Source organism: Rhinichthys klamathensis, unplaced genomic scaffold (genome assembly GCF_029890125.1).
Source record: "Rhinichthys klamathensis goyatoka isolate OS25496 unplaced genomic scaffold, OSU_Roscu_1.1 h1tg000059l_1, whole genome shotgun sequence".
Lineage (NCBI taxonomy): Eukaryota > Metazoa > Chordata > Actinopteri > Cypriniformes > Leuciscidae > Rhinichthys > Rhinichthys klamathensis.
This window is the reverse complement of record NW_026606604.1, coordinates 10,774,443-10,795,005: the sequence shown is the minus strand read 5'-3', so window position 1 is coordinate 10,795,005 and position 20,563 is coordinate 10,774,443. Positions and strand designations below refer to the sequence as shown.

Below are 20,563 nucleotides of genomic sequence, written 5' to 3'. Positions count from 1 at the left end.
AATCTTAAACTTAAACGAAAACAGAAATAAATAGGTTTAAGTTGAAGTATTAAAATGACTAAAACTGAAATAAAAATACATGAACGCTAAATAGAATTATCAAAAAACAAAAACTAAAAAAAATGACAAAAGCACATAACAAAAGCACTACAAATGAAAATGAAAAAAAAAATGAAAATAAAATAACCGTTAATTCAAAATATTACTAAAAACTAAAATAGTACATAAATAATCTAAAAAACTAAATTACAGTCACTTATTAGGGTTCATTTTAAGTTAGGATACTCTCTATAAAGGCAGCTTTTAGACAACAAACCAGGACAGACACTCCAAACGTGACTTTACAATCAGTCAAGTGACCCAAAAGTGTTACAAAAATCCCATTTATTAGCAAAAGCAAAAATCTATTAGCGGTTACATTTAGAACAGAAGATATTTAGACATATTGTACAGGTCATGATTAATGCGATATATACAGTACATGGTTTTAGATAGTGGTCGTCATTATAAATGAGATATCACTGTTACAGTTACCATGTAGATCTCCATCCATTAAGTGGTAACTTAAGAGATTTTTAATGGTAATATCAGCTAAGAAAGCCACATACCTCATAATTTATTAAAAAAAATAAACAAACAATGAACGGGTTTAGCTTTAGCTAAAAGCTTAAATAAATGCTGAGCTTTATTTGTGCCAGTATTTCCACATCAACCACAAATACTATGATTTACAACGGACAAAACAAGGTGCATACACTCATCCTATTAATATTTTAGGGAATCATTTAACATCATTCACTTCACATTATGTCGTAGACATTGATAAACATCAGTGTAGATTCACAGATTGATCATACATATAAAGACAACATCATAATGAAATATCAACACTCACTTGATTGGGCTTTCACTCAGTTACGACTGAACCCCTGAAGCCCTGCTCTCTCCTTCGGGTTGATGTCATGTGTGTCTGTTGAAGGTTTCTGTGCAGATTCAGAGTGTTCTCGTTGAATCCAGTGCCTACTACAACGAAACAGGGCCATTTCTTTCAGGGTGCACAGTGAATCATTTGAGCCTTTAAACAAATTACATTGTTGTGTTTTGTGACTCAGTTATGCGTGAATAGCTGTTGAATTTCAGGTGAAAATATCCTGTAGCAAACAGAACCATAGAGGAAAAATGGAAAATAAAATCTCTTGCGACACTGACCATGGTCAGTGGTGTTAATAAATATCAGATTTACAACTTCAATCAATTAAGACCCCCTAATATCTCTCACCTATACAAATGTGAGACTGAACTCAATGACCTCTTGACCTCTAGTCACTGTACAGAATGAAGCCAGCGAAAGTGCTGTACTTGTTGCTGTTCCCGCCGTGTGCCTTTCCACCGTCCAGCTTGATGAAGATCTCGTCCCCGGGGTCGAGGTGTAGGATGGCAGTGTTTGAGGCGTAGTCGTAACTCTGATCCTGATCCTGGGCGATCGCACTGGCTCTCACCTGAGAGAGAGAGAGAGAGAGAGAGAGAGAGAGAGAGAGGATCAAGAGATCATTTAACAGAGCTTTTCAGTTTTAAGTCTTTACATAGTATTTACATATGTATATACACACTGTGCGCTAAACATTTTGGGGTCAGTAAGATATTTTTTTTTAAATAAGAAATGGTGACAGTGGTGATCAAAAGTGACAGTAAAGACATTTATAATGTTACAAAAGATTTTTATTTTAAATAAATGCTGTTCTTTTGAACTTTCTATTAATCAAAGAATCCTGAAAAACTATATCACAGTTTCCACAAGAATATTAAACTTGTTGACATTGAAATTACATTTTTCTTGATCATCAAATCATCATATTAGAGTGATTTCTGAAGGATCATGTGACACTGAAGACTGGAGTAATGATGCTGAAAATTCAGCTTTGATCACAGGAATAAATTACATTTTTAAACATACGGTATTCAAACAGAAAGCAGTTGTTTTAAATTAAAATAATTTTCCACAAAATATTACTGTTTTTTAAACAAAAAAATGAAGCCTTGGTGAACAGGAGATACTTCTTTTTGAATATATATATAAAAGCAAGAAAGTCATATGTGTGTTTTGAATGATATGAAGGTGAGTAAAAAACAGAATTACAATTTTTTGGGTGAAGTGTTTCTTTAAAACATTTCCTCAGGTGAGACTGATGGGATTTTTCCTGTTTATGCAATCATCACTTCACATTTGATGGCATATCGTCTGACTCTCATATTACCGGCTGCGGTTGTTTCCGGCAGATTAAATTGAGCTCACATTTTTTTAATGAATCTGTTTCAAATAGCTGATGGTTTATCTGTGCTTCTCCAACAGCAGAACTTTTAAAAACGTGAATGATAAAAATGTTATCAGAACTAAAGCTGGAGGCAAACAAGCATGTGATGTTCCTCACTTAATTTAAAAACATAAATCCTATAATGGAAATGTGGTGTCAAGCCTTTTAAGACATGCACTTTATTCTTCCTTTATACAGGATTTCAACAAATCTGATACATTTTATTATGCTGATTTGCCATATTGTATGCCAATTGTCAGGGGGTTTTACCAAGATGGCCACTGAGTGATCTGATTTGCCTTAAAGGGATACTCCACTTTTTTTGGAAATAGGCTCATTTTACAACTCCCCCAGAGTTAAACTGTTGAGTTTTACCGTTTTTGAATCCTTTCAGCCGATCTCCGGTTCTGGCGGTACCACTTTTAGCATAGCTTAGCATACATCATTGAAGTGGACAAGACCATTAGCATTTCTCAAAAAAAAAAAGACCAAAGAGTTTCGATATTTTTCCTATTTAAAACTTGACTCTTCTGTAGTTACATCGTGCACTAAGACCGACGGAAAATGTAATGATATGACGCAGCGCCTGAAAATAGGCTACCTTCCGTCAACCGCGCTGCGTCATATCATTACGCCTGCTGCACTCATGGTACGGCAGTGAAGTTTCTTGATTATTACACAGGAATGAGAGTATAGTTCCTAGCTATATCAGCCTAGAAAATCGCAACTTTACATTTTCCGTCGGTCTTAGTGCACGATGTAACTACAGAAGAGTCAAGTTTAAAATAGGAAAAATATCGAAACTCTTTGGTCATTTTTTTTTGAGAAATGCTAATGGTCTTGTCCACTTCAATGATGTATGCTAAGCTATGCTAAAAGTGGTACCGCCAGAACCGGAGATCGGCTGAATGGATTCAAAAACGTAAAAACTCAACAGTTTAACTCTGGGGGAGTTGTAAAATGAGCCTATTTCCAAAAAAGTGGAGTATCCCTTTAAAAGAGACTTTAGAAAGAGACACACATGCTCTGACACATTCAGCTGTTTCTCACTGGGAGATTCCCAGTCTGTCACATTCCCATCACATTCTCCCCGCTCCTCATTATTTCCAGCCTCTATAAATAAAACACTGCTCAGGTCGGGCGAACAACCCTGAGTAGTTTTAAACTAGAAGAAAAAGAGCTTTGATTGATTATTTGGGAGCCTGAGAGGACGGATGATTTTGTCATTCACTTGTTTGATGGACAGGGACCGAACTTAGTCGCTCAAATATGAGGACATCAGTCAGACGGTGAAACGCTGTCGCTGTGGGCCATCACTCTCTGCGCTCATATGAGTAACACAGCTGACTCAAGCACACGGCATGCGTGGGTGTGGATTTATACATGTGTGTATCTGTGTTTGAACTGATATCCGTCATGTGTGTTTCCATGTGTATGACTGACCGAGCATAAGAGAATTATAATTGGAGCCCATAGCCTAGCTAAAGCTAAGGAGCTAAAAGATATATTCAGATTAGCCATGTGTGCACAGTGTTTGTGTGTGAGTCACCTTGAGGTTTCGGAAACGTGAGGATGAGCAGCTAAAACAGACAAGTCAAGACTTAAGTCGATGTCACAAAGATACACAAGTGATTCATGTTATTGTTCATGGCAGCAACAATAAAATTAGCAGTATTTTGAAATTATACACAGTGTCTATATGACAAAAATTCTTTCTCTCTCTTTTGCACGTCCTGATTTCGCAGAGTTAGACGTGTTCCAGGGGTCATCATATTATTTTGTATAACATTCTTGCATCGGATATTTAATCCTAACCATATCCCTACCCCTACCCATAAGTTATCCCTAAAATCAGAGGAGAATGATGGTGAATACACTGATGTAGAAGCACTTAACCCTGGTTGTAAGTCTGACATAAACTGTAAACTTGTCCCTCAAATCTGATTGGTTGATTGAAATGTTGTTCCAGGATCAACAAAGATGTTGATCCAGGAACATGTTGCACTTGGTGAAATCATGTTCTGCCTCTCTGTATCATTGCTTGTATGTGTGTGTATATGTTTTTATATCAAATCTATGCATGTATTATTTCCATGATTTTTGATTGTTTAATGCATATAACACTCCTATATAATTCAAAAGTGTTTATATGTGAAATTCATAAATAGTTTTAAAGCCACAATCACTTCAGACATTGAAATTAATCATATGTATAATTAATTAGATAGTGGTCAATCAATTTGGGATTTCAAATGACCAGTTCAAGTCCCGCCAATCTTAATTATTTGGTTAATACCTTGTTTTTTTCTGTAAAAGAGTGAAATGCCTCTAAAATGTCCATTTATGTTTTCTTTTTTTCATAATAAAAATATTATACAAATGATAGAAAAAAAGTATTTAAAAATTATTCAAAATAATAAACTAATCAAAAAGGAAAAATTTAATATATATATACACACACACACACATACATATATCACACATCCTAAAATCATGAAGCCGGCCTGATGTGTGTGGCATTTTTAGAGTATTTATTTTGTGTGTGTGAACAACTCATACTGAAAGTGTGTGCTTTGAGTGGCCGTGGGTGTTTGAGAAGGGCCCTGATTCAGAATGACACACTGAGGGATGCCAGAAGACGAGTAAAGTATGTACACACACATGCAGCAGCCCTTCTGACAAGAGGCGAACACTTGGTCCGGTGAAATCTTTCCTTGTTTACAGTTTACATTGACCCTAGACATGACAGGAATTCATCTCATTAATAAAACACTAAAGCAAACGTACACCATCCGAGATGCAGGTCAAAGAAAACAAATCATAAAAGGAGATATGACCGCACACTCACTTGCAAATACTTTATTTCACCGTTTCAGCAACAAGTCTTTGTCGGGGTGTGATTTCTTACATAATGGAGAGAAGTATAAATAAACAATTATTCACAGGTGTGGACAATCAATTAGCAAGTCTAAACTTGTCTCCTCCACCTGTAACAACACAAACTTTATTAACACCTGAAGGGTTGGGGTCAGAATCCCTTGCCTCTTCAATTTAACTATATGTATATCCTTTTTTATGATTACAGTATTACTATAATAAGCACTAATCAAGTTATATAATCATTCCTATACGCAATAAATGATTCACATATAGTTTTTATTCATACTTCTGTTGAATGCACCTCTTTCCTGAATGTTGGGTGAAGGCCTATCTTTCATGAATGTCTTATGATGTCTGGGACTAATCTTCTGTGGCCCTGAGCAAGAACATTAAATACAGGCTTTTTGTCCGTATGTATACTAATGAGTGTGTTAAACTTAAAGAAAACCCTCATCATATGATCATGTTTCTCTGCTGACCCTATTAATGGGCAGGGGTCAATTTCTGTATGATTCTATGATTTGTTTTACTTCTTTCATACATATATCTCTCAAGAAGTAAAGTAATTGTTATTTCTTCTCTCTGAGGATGGAAGGTTTTATCAGTATGTTGCAGGTCTCATGACATGGGGTGGCTGGTCTCATGACGCTTTTCGATGGGCCCTCCGAGGTCATTACTGGATCTTCGTGACTTGGATGACAGCTATCTTGATTGATGTCAACGTACCCTTCTATCTATGTGTAATTGTTTAGGCTTTATGTCTTCTGAGCCAATCAGAAGTGAATGTTTATGTAATGTATGCCCTTGAAAACAGTATAACTGGTGTACGATTTTCATGTAAGGTAGAGTTAGCTTGCGACCTCCTCGTGAGACTTTGACGCTGACTCTGCCAATTAAACTGCAAACTATTCTTCAGTAAATTTTACTCTTTGATTGAACATCACGACTCCTGGTCTTCTTTCATCATCTCTGGTCCTGGGTCTGAAACTGTTACCCCCCCTAACAGTTTGGTGGCGGATGCGCGGGCAATCATTCTGAGGTGACACCCCTGGCAAACCAACAAACAAGGTAGGAAGATTTATTATATTATAGGCTATAGGTCTGTCTGAATGGAAGAGATTTGAAGGGGAACGGAAGAGCTTCACTCCGATGAGGAGAGTGAAGATTAATTATACTGAAGGTTAAAGTATAAAAGGAAGTCGCTGATAGCATTGTTTAAAAATTTAACAAGAGCAGACAGCGCAAGCGAAGCGTGCTCTGTGGGGGCCCCACTGGGCATTGTTGATATAGCAACACCCCAGCAGAGTACGTCCCTGGATTGAAGGTCCAGGGCGCCGTGATCCTACTATATCTCTTCCATCTCAGAAAGGGGATCCCCGAATTTAGTGGATTAGGCAGTTAGGGACTGAGAAATTAGTTAGAAAAAAAATATATATATATATATATAGTAACAGAGACAGGGTTGTTTGCCAGGGATGCATCAAGAACGATCCCCTTAAATAAATTATGACCCAAATTGGCATGGATCAGAATATATGATCGGGAGTCGTGAGTGAAAAATACTTTGTGGTTTCTTTGTGTAGAAGTCCAGACTTGTCATTTAAAACATATTTTTCAATTCGCTGCTAAAACATTTTTGCTGCTAAGAACATTCTCTGTGGTGAGTTTCACCTGTGACCAACAATGACAGATAAAAAGGTTATCTCAATTTGTTCTGACCCAAGTGATGAGGCTGAAGAGAGTGCATGCTGTAAACAGCTCTTCTCTGATGCGCTCAAATCAAAAAAATACGCAGAACTGATTAAGAAAATGGTCAGCCAGGGTTTTGATGCTAATTGGGGAGTCACAGAACAGATTGACTGGCTGCAAAAAAAGAAAGAGGCTGACAGAGTGAAGTTTTTGTCCGTGTTTGCCTATTCATGGATTTGTAAAATGGGTGGAATTCCCTTAACCCCTGAAAAGGCAATCCCGAACATGATTAATGGTTGGAAGAGTTTAATTGCCCAACGTGACAGGATGGCTAAAATCCTTGGGAATGAAATAGGCAGTGATCTGTGTAGTTTGAGCAAAGGGCTTGAGGCATTGTGTGAAATGGCAGAAAAGGCTGTAAAAAAGGAGGAAGTTCCTACTCCCTCCGCCCCCTCTTTCCCTTCTCACTCTGTTCAGGCGGCTGCCGCTTCAGGCTCTGCCAGACAGACTGATAACCAAAATAGTGGGCCCTACGCTGAGGTACGCGGGCTGTTGAATGTGGCTGTTGCAACTCCCCCTCCCTACAGTTCAGAGATTCCTTCTGTGCAAGCAAAACAAACTAAATATAACTCTGGGGTCAAAAATCTTAATCTGACTCCCATGGAGGCATTTAAACCTAATGTTACTGCATCCGCCGCCCCGATTCGACACACGAACTGGGCCGGGTTGAATATTGAAATGGGTGCAGGATGTGAGGATGGTCAATGGGTCAGACTCACACCCACTGAGAAAAACAGTTTGCTTGCAGGGTTGGAACCTTTTAAGTTGTATAACCCAAACAAAAGTCTATGGGACAAGCTAGAGGCTGTTGCTAGGCAACAAAATCTAGGCATTGCTGATATCCAGTCGCTGGTCGAAGGGTTAGTTCCTTCTTCCAAATTAAGGGCTGTCCAGGGTGTGAACTTTTTCCCTCGGGTCCCTGCAAATTGGGGTGAGTTTTGTGTGGCTTATTCTGATTATAAAACAGCTGTGAAAGAATTGCTGGGTCGGGGTTCTTTTCCGTGGAGTAGTGTGACCCAGATTAAACAGAGAACCGGTGAAAGCCCGATAGAATATGTGGACCGGTTCCGTATTGCATATGAGACCTACTGTGCTGCTAATAACAATGATGAAGATTTTGATTCTGCTATAGTAATCGAATCAGCCACAGGCGGTCTGAATAAGCAATACAAAGATATGTTGATGAACAGTGCTGTTGATATCCAAATGTGGGCAGATTTGCTCCGTTGGTGCTCTGTGAGCTGGAGCCGTATGCAAGCATGCGATGCTGATACTGTGAGCACTGTGAAAGCGGCTGCTGTTTCAGTTGAAGGGGAGGCCCCTCCCCGCAATGATGTGACATGCTATAACTGTGATGAGTTAGGCCACACTTCCCGAACCTGTCCCAAGTCAGTTGCTAAATGTAGAAATTGTGGAAGGGAAGGTCACATTGCGAAACATTGCCGTAGACCCAAGAATAAAGGAAACGGGAAAAAGGGAGGTAACAAAAATAATGCTTCAAATGATAAAAAAGAAGCTTCCCCATCTGTCACTCTGTCTCAAGCTGATCTTGCAAAGCTGAAACAGCTGATAGGTGGGGACTAGGGGTCAGCGGCCTCCGGTAATAGTAATTATGCTGACACCCGTCCATTCATAAACGCGTTGTTAGGAGGCCGGCAATGCATTGCTTTAATTGACACGGGTGCTACAGTATCGATTACTGATCTCGATCTTGAGATCACTTCTGAAACTTTGTATATAGAAGGCCTAAATGGCAAAAAGGTGTTTCACAAATCTGTTTCTGTTCCTCTAACCCTTTCTGATTCTGACAAAGTGTTCTGGACTGAGTTTTGGGTGGGGAAGAATACTGTGGGGACTATTATCGGTGTTGACATTCTAAAAGAACTCGAAGCTGATGTTTTGCTTTCAAAAGATAAGCTCGTGCTCGGCTGCAATGAAACAATTCGCTTATCTCACTCTGGCCCCCACCATGAGAGATGTGCAGTGGCTGAACCTGTTGGTTTCACTGAAACTCGTCCTGAGTGGAAGTTCATAATTTCAAAATTCCCAAAGGTATGGGCCAAAGACAAATATGATTGTGGTCTTGCACAGATCCAGCCACTGAGCATCCCAGGTCCTATGCATGTAGCCAAACGACAATATCCTTTGAAAAATGAAGCTAGGGAAGGAGCTGACATTGTTGTGGATGAGTTAAGTGAGCGGGGAATAATCATTCCATGTTCCTCTCCCACTAATTCTCCAATGTGGCCTGTCAGAAAAGCGGACGGATCTTGGCGTTTGACGATTGACTATACTTCTTTAAATTCAATTTCTGAGAAAGTACACCCTCTGGTGGCCAACCCCGCAACTATCCTTCATGAAATAGGAGCTGAACATTGTTATTTTACTGCTCTTGATATTTCTAACGGTTTTTGGACTTGTCCCTTAGCCAAGGAGGACCAAGGGAAATTTGCTTTTACCAGCAGGGGTCGCCAATGGACCTGGAGTCGGCTTCCACAAGGCTTCTGCAACAGCCCCACCTTGTTTCATCAGGTACTAGCATCCTTCATCGATCCGGTAAGAAAACAAATTGAAAATGACGGATCGGTTGTCCTGCAATATGTGGATGACATACTGATTGCTAGTCCAACTAAGTTCAAACATTTGACTGCTGTCCAAACTGTTTTGAATGCCCTCCAAAACGGGGGATTCAAAGTGAATTTGAAGAAAGCACAGCTAGCTTTGCCTGAAGTGACTTATCTTGGACAGATTGTTGGGGTGCATGGCAGACGCATCACCCCTGAACGAGTTAAAGCTATCATTGAACTTCCAAAGCCACATACTGTCACTGGTCTAAGGCAAGTAATGGGTCTTTTGAATTACTGCCGCCAGTATGTCTGTGAATACACTGAACTTTCTAAACCACTCACAGAGGCACTGAAAGGAGGAAAACCTGGAGCAGATCTGATCGAGTGGACCGAGGAGATGGAGGAGGCTTTTGTGAGTATCAAAGAAACTCTTGCTTCCTCCCCAGCACTGCGACATGCTGATGCAACCAGACCGTTCCATCTGTGGACCTGGGTGGGAAACAGATCCTACTCTGCTGCCCTGGGTCAAAAGGTTCCAGGAAGAAGTTCGTATGGAATGGTAGGCTACTATTCTACTCCTATTCCTGTTTCCATGGCAGGACAACATCCATGTCTGCTGATATGTGATTGTGCCGAGTGGGCAGTGAAAACCACAGAGAACATTGTGACACATCAAAAGGTGATTCTGCACTCCAGACACCAGATTTTGAAACTGCTAACAAACACTCGTTTAGGATCTATTTCTAACCAAAGAAGAGCTAAATGGGAAGCCACTCTTTTGAGTAAAAATGTGGAGATACAAATTGACATTGAGACTGCTATAAACCCTGCCTCCTTGCTTCCAGACGAAGGAACTGTCCATAACTGCGCACGGCTGATTGACACAGACAGCCAAAGCCCACTCCAGTCTGAGCCCCTTTCCGATGCCATGAGTTTGTTTGTGGATGGTTCCAGCTTTCATGAACAGGGGAAACGATTCACAGGCTGGGCTGTCGTAAATGAACATGGTGAAACTGTTGACTGTGGTTCTCTTTCAGGGGGAGGGGCTCAAGTGGCAGAGCTGGTTGCTTTAACCCGAGCATTACAGCACAGCAAAGGGAGACGCGTCAATATCTACACGGACAGTCGTTATGCCTTCGGTACGGTTCATGACTTCGGCCCGGTTTGGAGACGCAGGGGATTTCTAACCACGGCTGGTCTCCCCATCTCTCATCAGCACCAGGTAAAAGAATTGATGGCTGCATGTGATCTCCCTGCAGCAGGAGCTGTTATCAAAATCACGGGACACTCCACTGACAGTTCTCCAGAGGCCAAAGGGAATCAAGCGGCTGATACTGCTGCCAGAGAGGCTGCAAAATTGACTGAGACATGCGTGAGTGTGCTGGCTTTTGCTCCCCAGGAGAGTGAACCCTCTAGAGACATTTTTGAACTTTATTCAGAGGATGACCCTGAAGAGATAGAGCAATGGACAAAATTAGGTGCAAAGAAAAATACAGAAGGATTATGGAAATTCAATGACCGTTTTGTTTGTCCTGTTTCTGCTCGAACTGAACTAATGTCTCTGTATCATGGTTTGGCACATGCTGGTCCTGAGAATTTACATGCAATGATTTCAAAAACCTGGTGGTGGCCAAAGCTGAGAGCTTCTTGCAATGACTTTTGTAAAAGATGCTTAGTATGTCTTAAAGTGAATTCCCCAGCAAAGCTAAAGATTCCTTTAGGACATGCCCCTCGACCTCAGGGGCCATGGACCCACCTTCAAATTGATTTCATAGGTCCCCTGCCCCCTAGTGGAGGCTTTTCATACATTCTGATGATTGTTGATTTGTTTTCCAGATGGGTGGAGGCGTTTCCTCTGAAAAACTGCACCGCAGACGCAACTGCAAAAATTCTGTTGAATGAAGTTTTCCCCAGATGGGGTTTACCATTGCACATTGACTCAGATCAGGGCACACACTTCACGGGGAAGGTAATGAAGAATGTGATGAAATTGATGGGAGTGAAACAACACTTCCACATACCGTTTCGTCCTCAGTCTAGTGGTTCTGTCGAGCGTTCTAATCGGACGATTAAAACTTCATTGAGAAAGAGATTGTTGGAGTGGGGGAAGGGATGGCACTCTGCTATCCCAACCATTCTTTTAAGTATGAGAGCCAGCCCGAACAAAACTACTCAGATCAGTCCCTTTGAGATAATGACAGGTCGCTACATGCGACTGCCCTGGGACGCTCCTCTGCAACATGAGGGACCGTCAGGGCCTTTGAAAGATGCTCTGCAAAATTATCTGAAGGCTTTGGATAACTGTTTAAAAGACACCAGGGTTAGTGTCAGTATCCGACAAGCAGAGAAAGATAACACTGAGCAAAAAGACATGCCTGCGTTGCCTGAGATAGGTGACAGTGTAATGTTGCAAAGGGAGATAATCTCTCCTCTGGGTCCGAAATTTGATGGACCTTACCAAGTTCTGTTGACTACTAATACATCTGTTTTACTCGACAGAGGTGTGTTGGGTACAGTATGGAGACATTGGTCACAGGTGAAACCACTTGAGAGGTGTTGCAACCAGAATACCACCACATAATAACATGATAAATCGTACCTCTTCAATATCTGTCGTATATGATTTTTCTAAATTCTGGCATTACTGTTTTATCATTTACAGATGGCTGAGCCAGACGACTTATTGAAGCTGCTAATTCTGCAAGAAGAAGTGCGTAATGAGAAGCGACGGAAAATGAGACGGGCTTTTGTTAGATTAGTACTCCCGCTCTCTTTTGTATGTTTAATCCTAATCGCTTTGTCATTTCTACTGTGGATACAGATTTCCATTTGGACCGGTCGATTCCATGCTTTTGCGACTAATTGGGATTGTGAAGAAACTGACAACCGTCCATCCTGGGTACAATACCCATGCCTAAATTCAACTGAGGGTCTAAATTTGATTTCGACTATGTATCAGAAGGTAAACGATAGATGCTATCGGTTGGACGGAAATGAGTCAGTGACCTATTGGCTTGGTCACTCCCCAAATTATCCCGGTAATACCCTCATTATGCAAAAAGGTCGTTGGGTGAGAGATGGAGGTGTTTATGTTTATGAACCGCATTTTAGCTCCATGAGTTGGATTCCAGACAGCATAGCCCATGAAAACCACACTGCCTGCTCCAAACGGATGAATATGGCTAATAGTTATCTGTTGAAACCCATGAAGAATGAGAATAGAGCAGGGCGGAAGAAGCGTCAGACCGTAGCATTAGGGGATTCCCACATGATTTTAGGAGGGAAACCAGTGAAACTTCCCCTTTATCCTAGTGCACCTGACCCTCGACACATAATGTCATATTACCTGCCCAAAGCTAAAGCTGAATTAGGTTCTAATCAGGTTGTCAAAGATGTGGTCCAAAGTTACATACATAGCAACATTGTTGTGAGAGAAGAACCAGGTTCAGACTTGTATCAACAGATCCTGAAGGATAAGGATTCGATGAGATGGAAAGTGTTAGTTCCCACGAGGGTTCACATGGTCCGATGGGACGTAGACAGGTCTTATGGTGCTGTTTGTGATCGATTCGGACGAATCGATAAGACTGATAAAAAGAATTTCGACCTTAATGGCAGTAAAAATGGTTTGCCTTTTGTCAATGCTTTTTCTCTCTCTTGGCCCAAGTATACTAGGTTTGATGATCCGTGGAAGGAGACAGTACAGGTGGAACGTTGTTTAGGTGAAAACATTCAACAATGGTTTGTTAAAACCTTTCCTCCAGGTGATGTTAAGAAATGTAAAACGATGTCGGAAAAACTCACAGGTGTAAAGGTGATGGAAGTGCCTATGGAAGTATGTAATTCCTCTTTTGTTAAGACAGGATACACTTGGACTAGTTTGTATGACGTGTTGCATCAGTACGAGCTCGTTAGGAGCATTGCTAATAAAACGGCTCTTAAAATGGATCAATTGCATGATTATTTAGAAGAGAAATGTTACAGCCCTACCTCCATGGCTTATAATGTGACTGCCTGGATGCACCTTCATGTGCTTAAATTGACGATTGAATTGATGTATACTAGAATAAAGACTCGTCTGGTACCAGTGAAATATGAGGAGTTATTGTGGGATAATTATCAACCATTCCAGGTGAGGATGTGGCCTCAGTTAAAGGATGTAGCCATAGGGGATGAGTGGTTTGATAGGGAAAAACAATTTCGGCAGTTTTTGGGTCCGATCCAGTTGCATGACGAGTATAACATTTCTCCCAAGAACTGTGCTAGACATAGGTGGACGCATCCCTTGGGTCCCACGTGGCGTCCAGTGGATCAGAGTCAAGATGGTAATGGAGCGGAGGGTTCCCTTTGTGTTACTGAATTGAAGCAAGAAACTGAATATTTTCCCCAGGTAAAGGCCCAGGAAGCTCAGCAGAAATATATTACAGCTTTACTTGAGCAGGTAAAGACGACTGATCCATTTGCAGGTTATGAGTATTTGAATTCTGCCTGGTTTAAGTCCAAGGGAACTTCTCTTATGTCGGACTCTGAAGCACCATCTGCTATTGCGGTGGCTTTTGTTTTGGCTTTTTCGGTTGGTGCTATATTCACAGATATGGCAGAAACTGTAGAAGAATATGTGGAAGAAGCTTGGGATGATTTGGTGACAGCATCGGAAGATATAGTCATGGGATTTGTGCACTACGTGCTGTATGCTGTGGGAGCCCTTGTGGGGGTGATGTTCCTCTGTTTGTGTATTTGGTTGTGTGTTCGTTTTTGTTTCTCCTATCTGTGCAGGACTGCATGCAGAAATCTGAATCCTGCTGAGGAGGAAAAGAGACTGCTGATGCTCACGACCCACCTGAGGGACAAATTGGATCAAAACAACATTGAAGCCCTGATGTGAGTGGAAGGTGGGAGAGCCTCTTAACGGGGACTGGACTTTTTAGTATCCAGCATGTCCGTGACGAGGTGAAGAGACAAGTGTGACCCGTCAGGGAAGCATGCGTCACCACTCCCCCTCTCCGTAGTGGCCTCACTTGATAGACCAGACGTGGCGGTATTGGACCACACATCGGTCTAAAACGGGGGACTGAAGGGTTGGGGTCAGAATCCCTTGCCTCTTCAATTTAACTATATGTATATCCTTTTTTATGATTACAGTATTACTATAATAAGCACTAATCAAGTTATATAATCATTCCTATACGCAATAAATGATTCACATATAGTTTTTATTCATACTTCTGTTGAATGCACCTCTTTCCTGAATGTTGGGTGAAGGCCTATCTTTCATGAATGTCTTATGATGTCTGGGACTAATCTTCTGTGGCCCTGAGCAAGAACATTAAATACAGGCTTTTTGTCCGTATGTATACTAATGAGTGTGTTAAACTTAAAGAAAACCCTCATCATATGATCATGTTTCTCTGCTGACCCTATTAATGGGCAGGGGTCAATTTCTGTATGATTCTATGATTTGTTTTACTTCTTTCATACATATATCTCTCAAGAAGTAAAGTAATTGTTATTTCTTCTCTCTGAGGATGGAAGGTTTTATCAGTATGTTGCAGGTCTCATGACATGGGGTGGCTGGTCTCATGACGCTTTTCGATGGGCCCTCCGAGGTCATTACTGGATCTTCGTGACTTGGATGACAGCTATCTTGATTGATGTCAACGTACCCTTCTATCTATGTGTAATTGTTTAGGCTTTATGTCTTCTGAGCCAATCAGAAGTGAATGTTTATGTAATGTATGCCCTTGAAAACAGTATAACTGGTGTACGATTTTCATGTAAGGTAGAGTTAGCTTGCGACCTCCTCGTGAGACTTTGACGCTGACTCTGCCAATTAAACTGCAAACTATTCTTCAGTAAATTTTACTCTTTGATTGAACATCACGACTCCTGGTCTTCTTTCATCATCTCTGGTCCTGGGTCTGAAACTGTTACCCCCCCTAACACACCAATTCCAGAAGGTAACTATCGCTGTGGTACATGTAATTAGTGTAGCTATACATACCGTTGAACATCATTTAAACACCCTCATACTGGTAAATCGATTCCTATTAAAGGAATAAATGAGCTGCAAAACAAAAGCGGTTATTTATCTCATAGCATGTCCCTGAGGTAAATCATATATTGGAAAAACAATTCGTGACTTGAAAACGCGTATTGCTGAACATCAAAGTACAATTAGATGCAGAAATATGAATTACCCACTGGCTTCACATCTTACTGAGTTTAATCACCCAATTACATCTCTACGTTATATAGGAATTGAGAGGGTGTTATTACCGAGGAGAGGAGGTGATCTGGATCGAATACTGCTTAAACGGGAGGCCTATTGGATACACAAACTAAATGTTGACTTTGATCTAAGCTGTTTCTTATGAATGTGATGATTCTAGTCAATGTATATCGGATTGAAACTTTTGTCTTGGGTAATATAAATATTCTATGTATTTAAATATTGACTGTGAATGTTGATACTCAAGTTGTTGTCTATATTTTATTGTTTCTGTGAGACTGAAAATGGGTGTTTTAGAATTGCTAATTGCTCGACTAAGATTAATTGTCCACACCTGTGAATAATTGTCTATTTACACTTCTCTCCATTATGTGAGAAATCACCTCGACAAAGGCTTGTTGTCGAAACATTGGTGAAATAAAGTATTTGCAAGTGTGTGTGCGGTCATATCTCCTTTATACAGAAATTCATCTCAAACATGAAACTGACCTTTACTGGAAAGCAACCCTAAATGCACTCCCCGTTACATACGGGATATTCTGGTATATGAATATTCAAATTGAAACCCACTGGAGTGGGATTATTCAGAAACTCGAGGAATTACATCCCTGTGGCAGTCTGTGTTTAGTCAGTGTTATGTAATTAATGCATTGCATATGCTGCCGGAAAATTATGCACCCTCCCTTCCATTAAAACAGACACAGACATTATTGCAATGCGAAACAAACCTATAGTTTGGGGAAAAACAAAGTTAGCTGAATTTGTAGTCAGTAGTCATTATAAGTTCAGTTCAGTTTATAACTAACATTATGTAAAACATCAATGTGTATAATAAATATCATCATTTTGAAAGCTTGGTAAACATGTTACCACTTTCTTGTTCCCTGCTTGACATATATTATTCATGGACAGATAGGGGGCATGAACAGCACATGTTAAAAAAAAAAAGTACAAATATGTAAATAGAAAAAATAAATATTTTCAAGGGCTGAGGGTTATACATACAGTAGACTGTAAAAAGTGAAAATGAGTTACTGTTACCATGAGGAGGTATGGTCCTTAAAAATGAGTTTCATTAGTGTTGCTGCAGTCAGTTATTCCTTTTCACAGTGTAGTAAAAATATCATTATGAATATTATAAAATATGTCTTTTCATAAACCTCAGTACAGGTGCGTTAGCAGTAAAAAACCCTACCTGTCCGTTTTTCATCAGATCCGCCCACATACTGGTTCCGTCCCCTCCTCTCATGAGGACGTTGTATGTGAAGAAGTACGTCCCAGGAACCTTGCACACAAATTTCCCAGTTGATCCATCGTAGTAATTCCCAATGTTTGTAACTACGTCGTCAAACCTCAGAACCTCATAGCCCTCCTGTGGGTTTCGCAGACCTGCGTAGAAGGCCACACGGGGTCCCATGGAAGAGACCGCTGTGCCCATTCCAGTAGCTGTTCTTCCACCCAGAGCGAGGATCTCTGGTCGCTCTGTGTGGTTTTTATTTTCCGGTGGCCCCATTGGTCCTGGAGGACCAGGCTCTCCAGGTGGTCCCGGGGGTCCTGGAGGTCCCGGTAGCCCTGGTTTCCCTTGGCGGCCGGGTTTGCCCTGCGGTCCGTGTGCGTAGTTGGGCAACGGGGGTCCCATGCTATGATCAGTCAGCGCCTCGGCTTCCAGTTGCGTATTAGCGATAGCCGTTCCCGTGCCGATACCAGCCGTAGTGCCAGATTTTTCCAAGAACGGATCGCAGACCATTCGGCAAGTGCCGAGCATCTCGTACTGACCTCCGTTTTCGCTGCTGCCCGCCATATGAACCAAAACAGGAATGAGGATCACCAACACCAATAGCAGCATGACGGCCACGCCAGCCACCAGAATGGTCTTTCGTCCCAGGCTGAAGCGGGAAAGGGGCTGGGCCGCCAGCGCGGAGCTCTCGCCGCAAGCAGGAATATTGACCTCTGGAAGTGAGAGGGAACAAGCTCCCTCAACGTCAGGTGCTCACGGAGAGGAGAAGGGAAATGAGAACCTCCAGGGATCTCAGATGAGTGTGTGTATGTCTTTCCTGCTTGAAAGAGAGAGAGAGAGAGAGAGAGAGAGAGAGAGAGAGAGAGAGAGCATTCACTGCTTCAGCAGGTGAGTGGAGAGAAGTGTTTAGGCGTTGAGGAAGGAAGTAGGATTGAGAGAGAAAAGGATAGAGAGAGAGAAAGAGAGAGAGAATGCCCTTCTAGTGTGTTTCTTTGTATGACTCAAAAAGGACAAGTGGGAGGAGGCTTTCTGCAAATGAAGAACCAGTGGGAGAGCAAGAGAGAATAAGAGCGAAAGAAGGGGTATTTGGGAAAACCCAATGCCAAGGAAATCTCAAAGTCATTTAAGTGTGTTTTATTGTGCAGTCTTTTGAAATATGATTTGATTTTCCACTTGTTGAACTGCAAGACTCGATGGGAGGGTTTAGACATGGTGGTTTGATAAGGCACGAGAGGAGAGGGAAGATGAGGAAGAGATAGTCTGTTTCTCTGTCTGCATGATGGTCAAGTAAATATGACAGGATGCATTCTAAGCTTCCGCTAATCCAAAAGGACACCTGCTGAGTGCAAGCAAAAGGATTTTTCCGCTTCCCTCTTTCTCTGTCTCTCAAAACCGCCCTCAACGCATCTTCCTGGCATTGTTATGTAATTATGTCATTGTTTATTTATGTGCAGTAAACACAGTAATCCTTCCATAGCTCGCTCGGATTATGAGAACACGCTACAGGCATGCTCATAATTGTCTCATTTCATTAAATAAATGCTAACTCGTATGAAAGTTGATGATCATTTGTTGTCTTTTGCTATGATACAAGTGTCCCAGGAATAGCAAGCTAGTGTAATGAACATGACTGTGTGAAAATTAGAATATTTACCTTAAATTTGTTTTGATCCAAAGGTACTGCAAGTCAGAATAACTCTGGCTTCCCCACAGCATGTAAATTGGCAACAAGGAATATATCAACAAAAATTGTAAAACTGGTGAACAAGGGCCCAGAATTATTCACACATCATGTATAACTAATCATTTTTTAACGCTCAGTGCACAATGTTTTGCATCTGGGACAAATTTCTGAATCGTTTCATCACAGGTCTTTGATAGTTCAGCATGGCATGCTCACTGGCGAACAATTATTTGCCCTTGTGATGAATCTTAGCCTCCAACGAAGTTCTGACAGTGTCAGAAATGATGCATCAGAATCCTGCTGTGTGGCTGCTCCTAAGACAGTTGTCGAATTAATAAACGATTCGAACAGCAATTGTTGACGTACTCTGTGTGAGAGAAAGAAAATACAAGTTCAAATAAACATAATAATATCTTATTAGTTTTGTCTTTAACATAATAAAACCTACCTCAAGTTCACTTTGAAAAAAGATCGATCCACAAATCATAATCAACGCTGTCAATCGCTTGTATATCACACGGTCCACCATAAAATTCCACTGGCTTTCATGCAGATTTGGTAGATGCCATCTAAACTCATTCAATACAACATACATTACATTTAAGACATACATTTCTGACATGCAAAAAACTACACTGCATGCACCAACCTTAAGCGAAGAGCTCAAGATCTCACAGCCCGCTGAAGCAGGTGGTAGATGGTTTCCTGAGCTTGCTGGATTATTACAGACCTTTCTGGCCATTTATTTCATGTACGTCAGGTCTGAAAGAAGACCTGCTTGGAAATGCACAGCCTTGGGCTCGCAAGACAAGCATTGCTAGTTCATGGTAAAATATTCCCACTATGCAGGACACCTGGGTCTGATTCTCAGCCAACGCAAATGATGTTCCAGCACAGCTGCTGGTGCTAATGCTCAGTCTCGAGTTGCTGAGAATGGTGTGGTGTTGCTAAAGTTAGCATGCAATCAAAACCAAAAACATTATGTACACATTAAAAGTTTGTATTTGTGCGGAAGCGTATTGCATTCACTTGAGGTGAACGAGTTAATTATCTCAGAATTACGAGATACATTTTTCTTGAAAAATTTTTTTTTTCACTCTGTTTTTATGAATTAATGAGTTACTCATAATTTTGAGATAATTAAGTCATTAATTCAGAAAAACAGAGCAAAACCTTTTTTCCATGAAAAATTATCTCGTAATTCTGAGATAATTAACTCGTTAATTCAGAAAAACAGAGTAGATTTTTTTCCTCAAGTGAATGCAATACGCTTCCGTATATTTGTAATCATTCATCAAAATATAATAACTTGTTCCTTAATCAAATAAATAAATAAAAGCACTGCTTTATCTGCTCCAATTAAACTTTAATATATGCAGCGTTTTGATCAAACAAGGAAGGTTTTCGTCTGGCACCTACCGAAGTTTGGACGTGCGCACAATACTTCGAATTGATCATTTGTTCCTTACTAGTCATGGCAGATTTAGCACCTCACGTGCTCTCACGGGGAAGTGGATGTAAACAATATGGATACTGTGTCGCCTCAACTTGCTGTAGACATTATAGACATTATAAAGGCAGTCGTTTTGCAGCCGTTCCTCTATCTCCGTTGTCCACCGGACCCATACAGCTGCTTGTTTCGTCACTTCTGTCTCCTTGTAGACTTGTCTCTCATTGGCTATTAGGAGTACTGACGTAATCATAGTCGTTATCATCCCAATTTAAAATCCTAAATATCAAACATGTTTGATAAATTCGGGGCGGCCCCAATGAGTCTGCGAGCAGATCGGGGGGTTTAAGATTTGATCTGAAAACTCCTCACATTACCAGATAATCTGGGCCAAACATCGGGACGCAATTTTTTCTCTAAATGTCAGGAGGGGTAAATAGGGCATTAATCTTCCT

At 40.9% G+C, this 20,563-nt stretch overlaps 1 protein-coding gene across 3 annotated transcripts; it reads right to left on the bottom strand.

Annotated features, from left to right (window-relative positions):
- Window positions 1-1,031: 1,031 nt before the first annotated feature.
- Window positions 1,032-17,798, bottom strand: LOC130084170 (C1q-related factor-like). Of its 3 annotated transcripts, none has more exons than XM_056249402.1 (3): window positions 16,933-17,798; window positions 1,280-1,499; window positions 1,032-1,151 (listed from the first exon to the last, which is right to left on the bottom strand). In XM_056249402.1, exons 1-2 carry the CDS (start codon window positions 17,581-17,583, stop codon window positions 1,320-1,322), a joined length of 831 nt encoding a protein of 276 aa, XP_056105377.1. In that variant the 5' UTR covers window positions 17,584-17,798; the 3' UTR covers window positions 1,032-1,151; window positions 1,280-1,319. The 3 variants fall into 3 exon arrangements, with proteins under 3 accessions (XP_056105377.1, XP_056105378.1, XP_056105376.1); XM_056249403.1 differs by having other exon boundaries at window positions 1,318-1,499; XM_056249401.1 differs by lacking the exon at window positions 1,032-1,151 and having other exon boundaries at window positions 1,224-1,499.
- Between the last annotated feature and the right edge of the window lie 2,765 nt (window positions 17,799-20,563).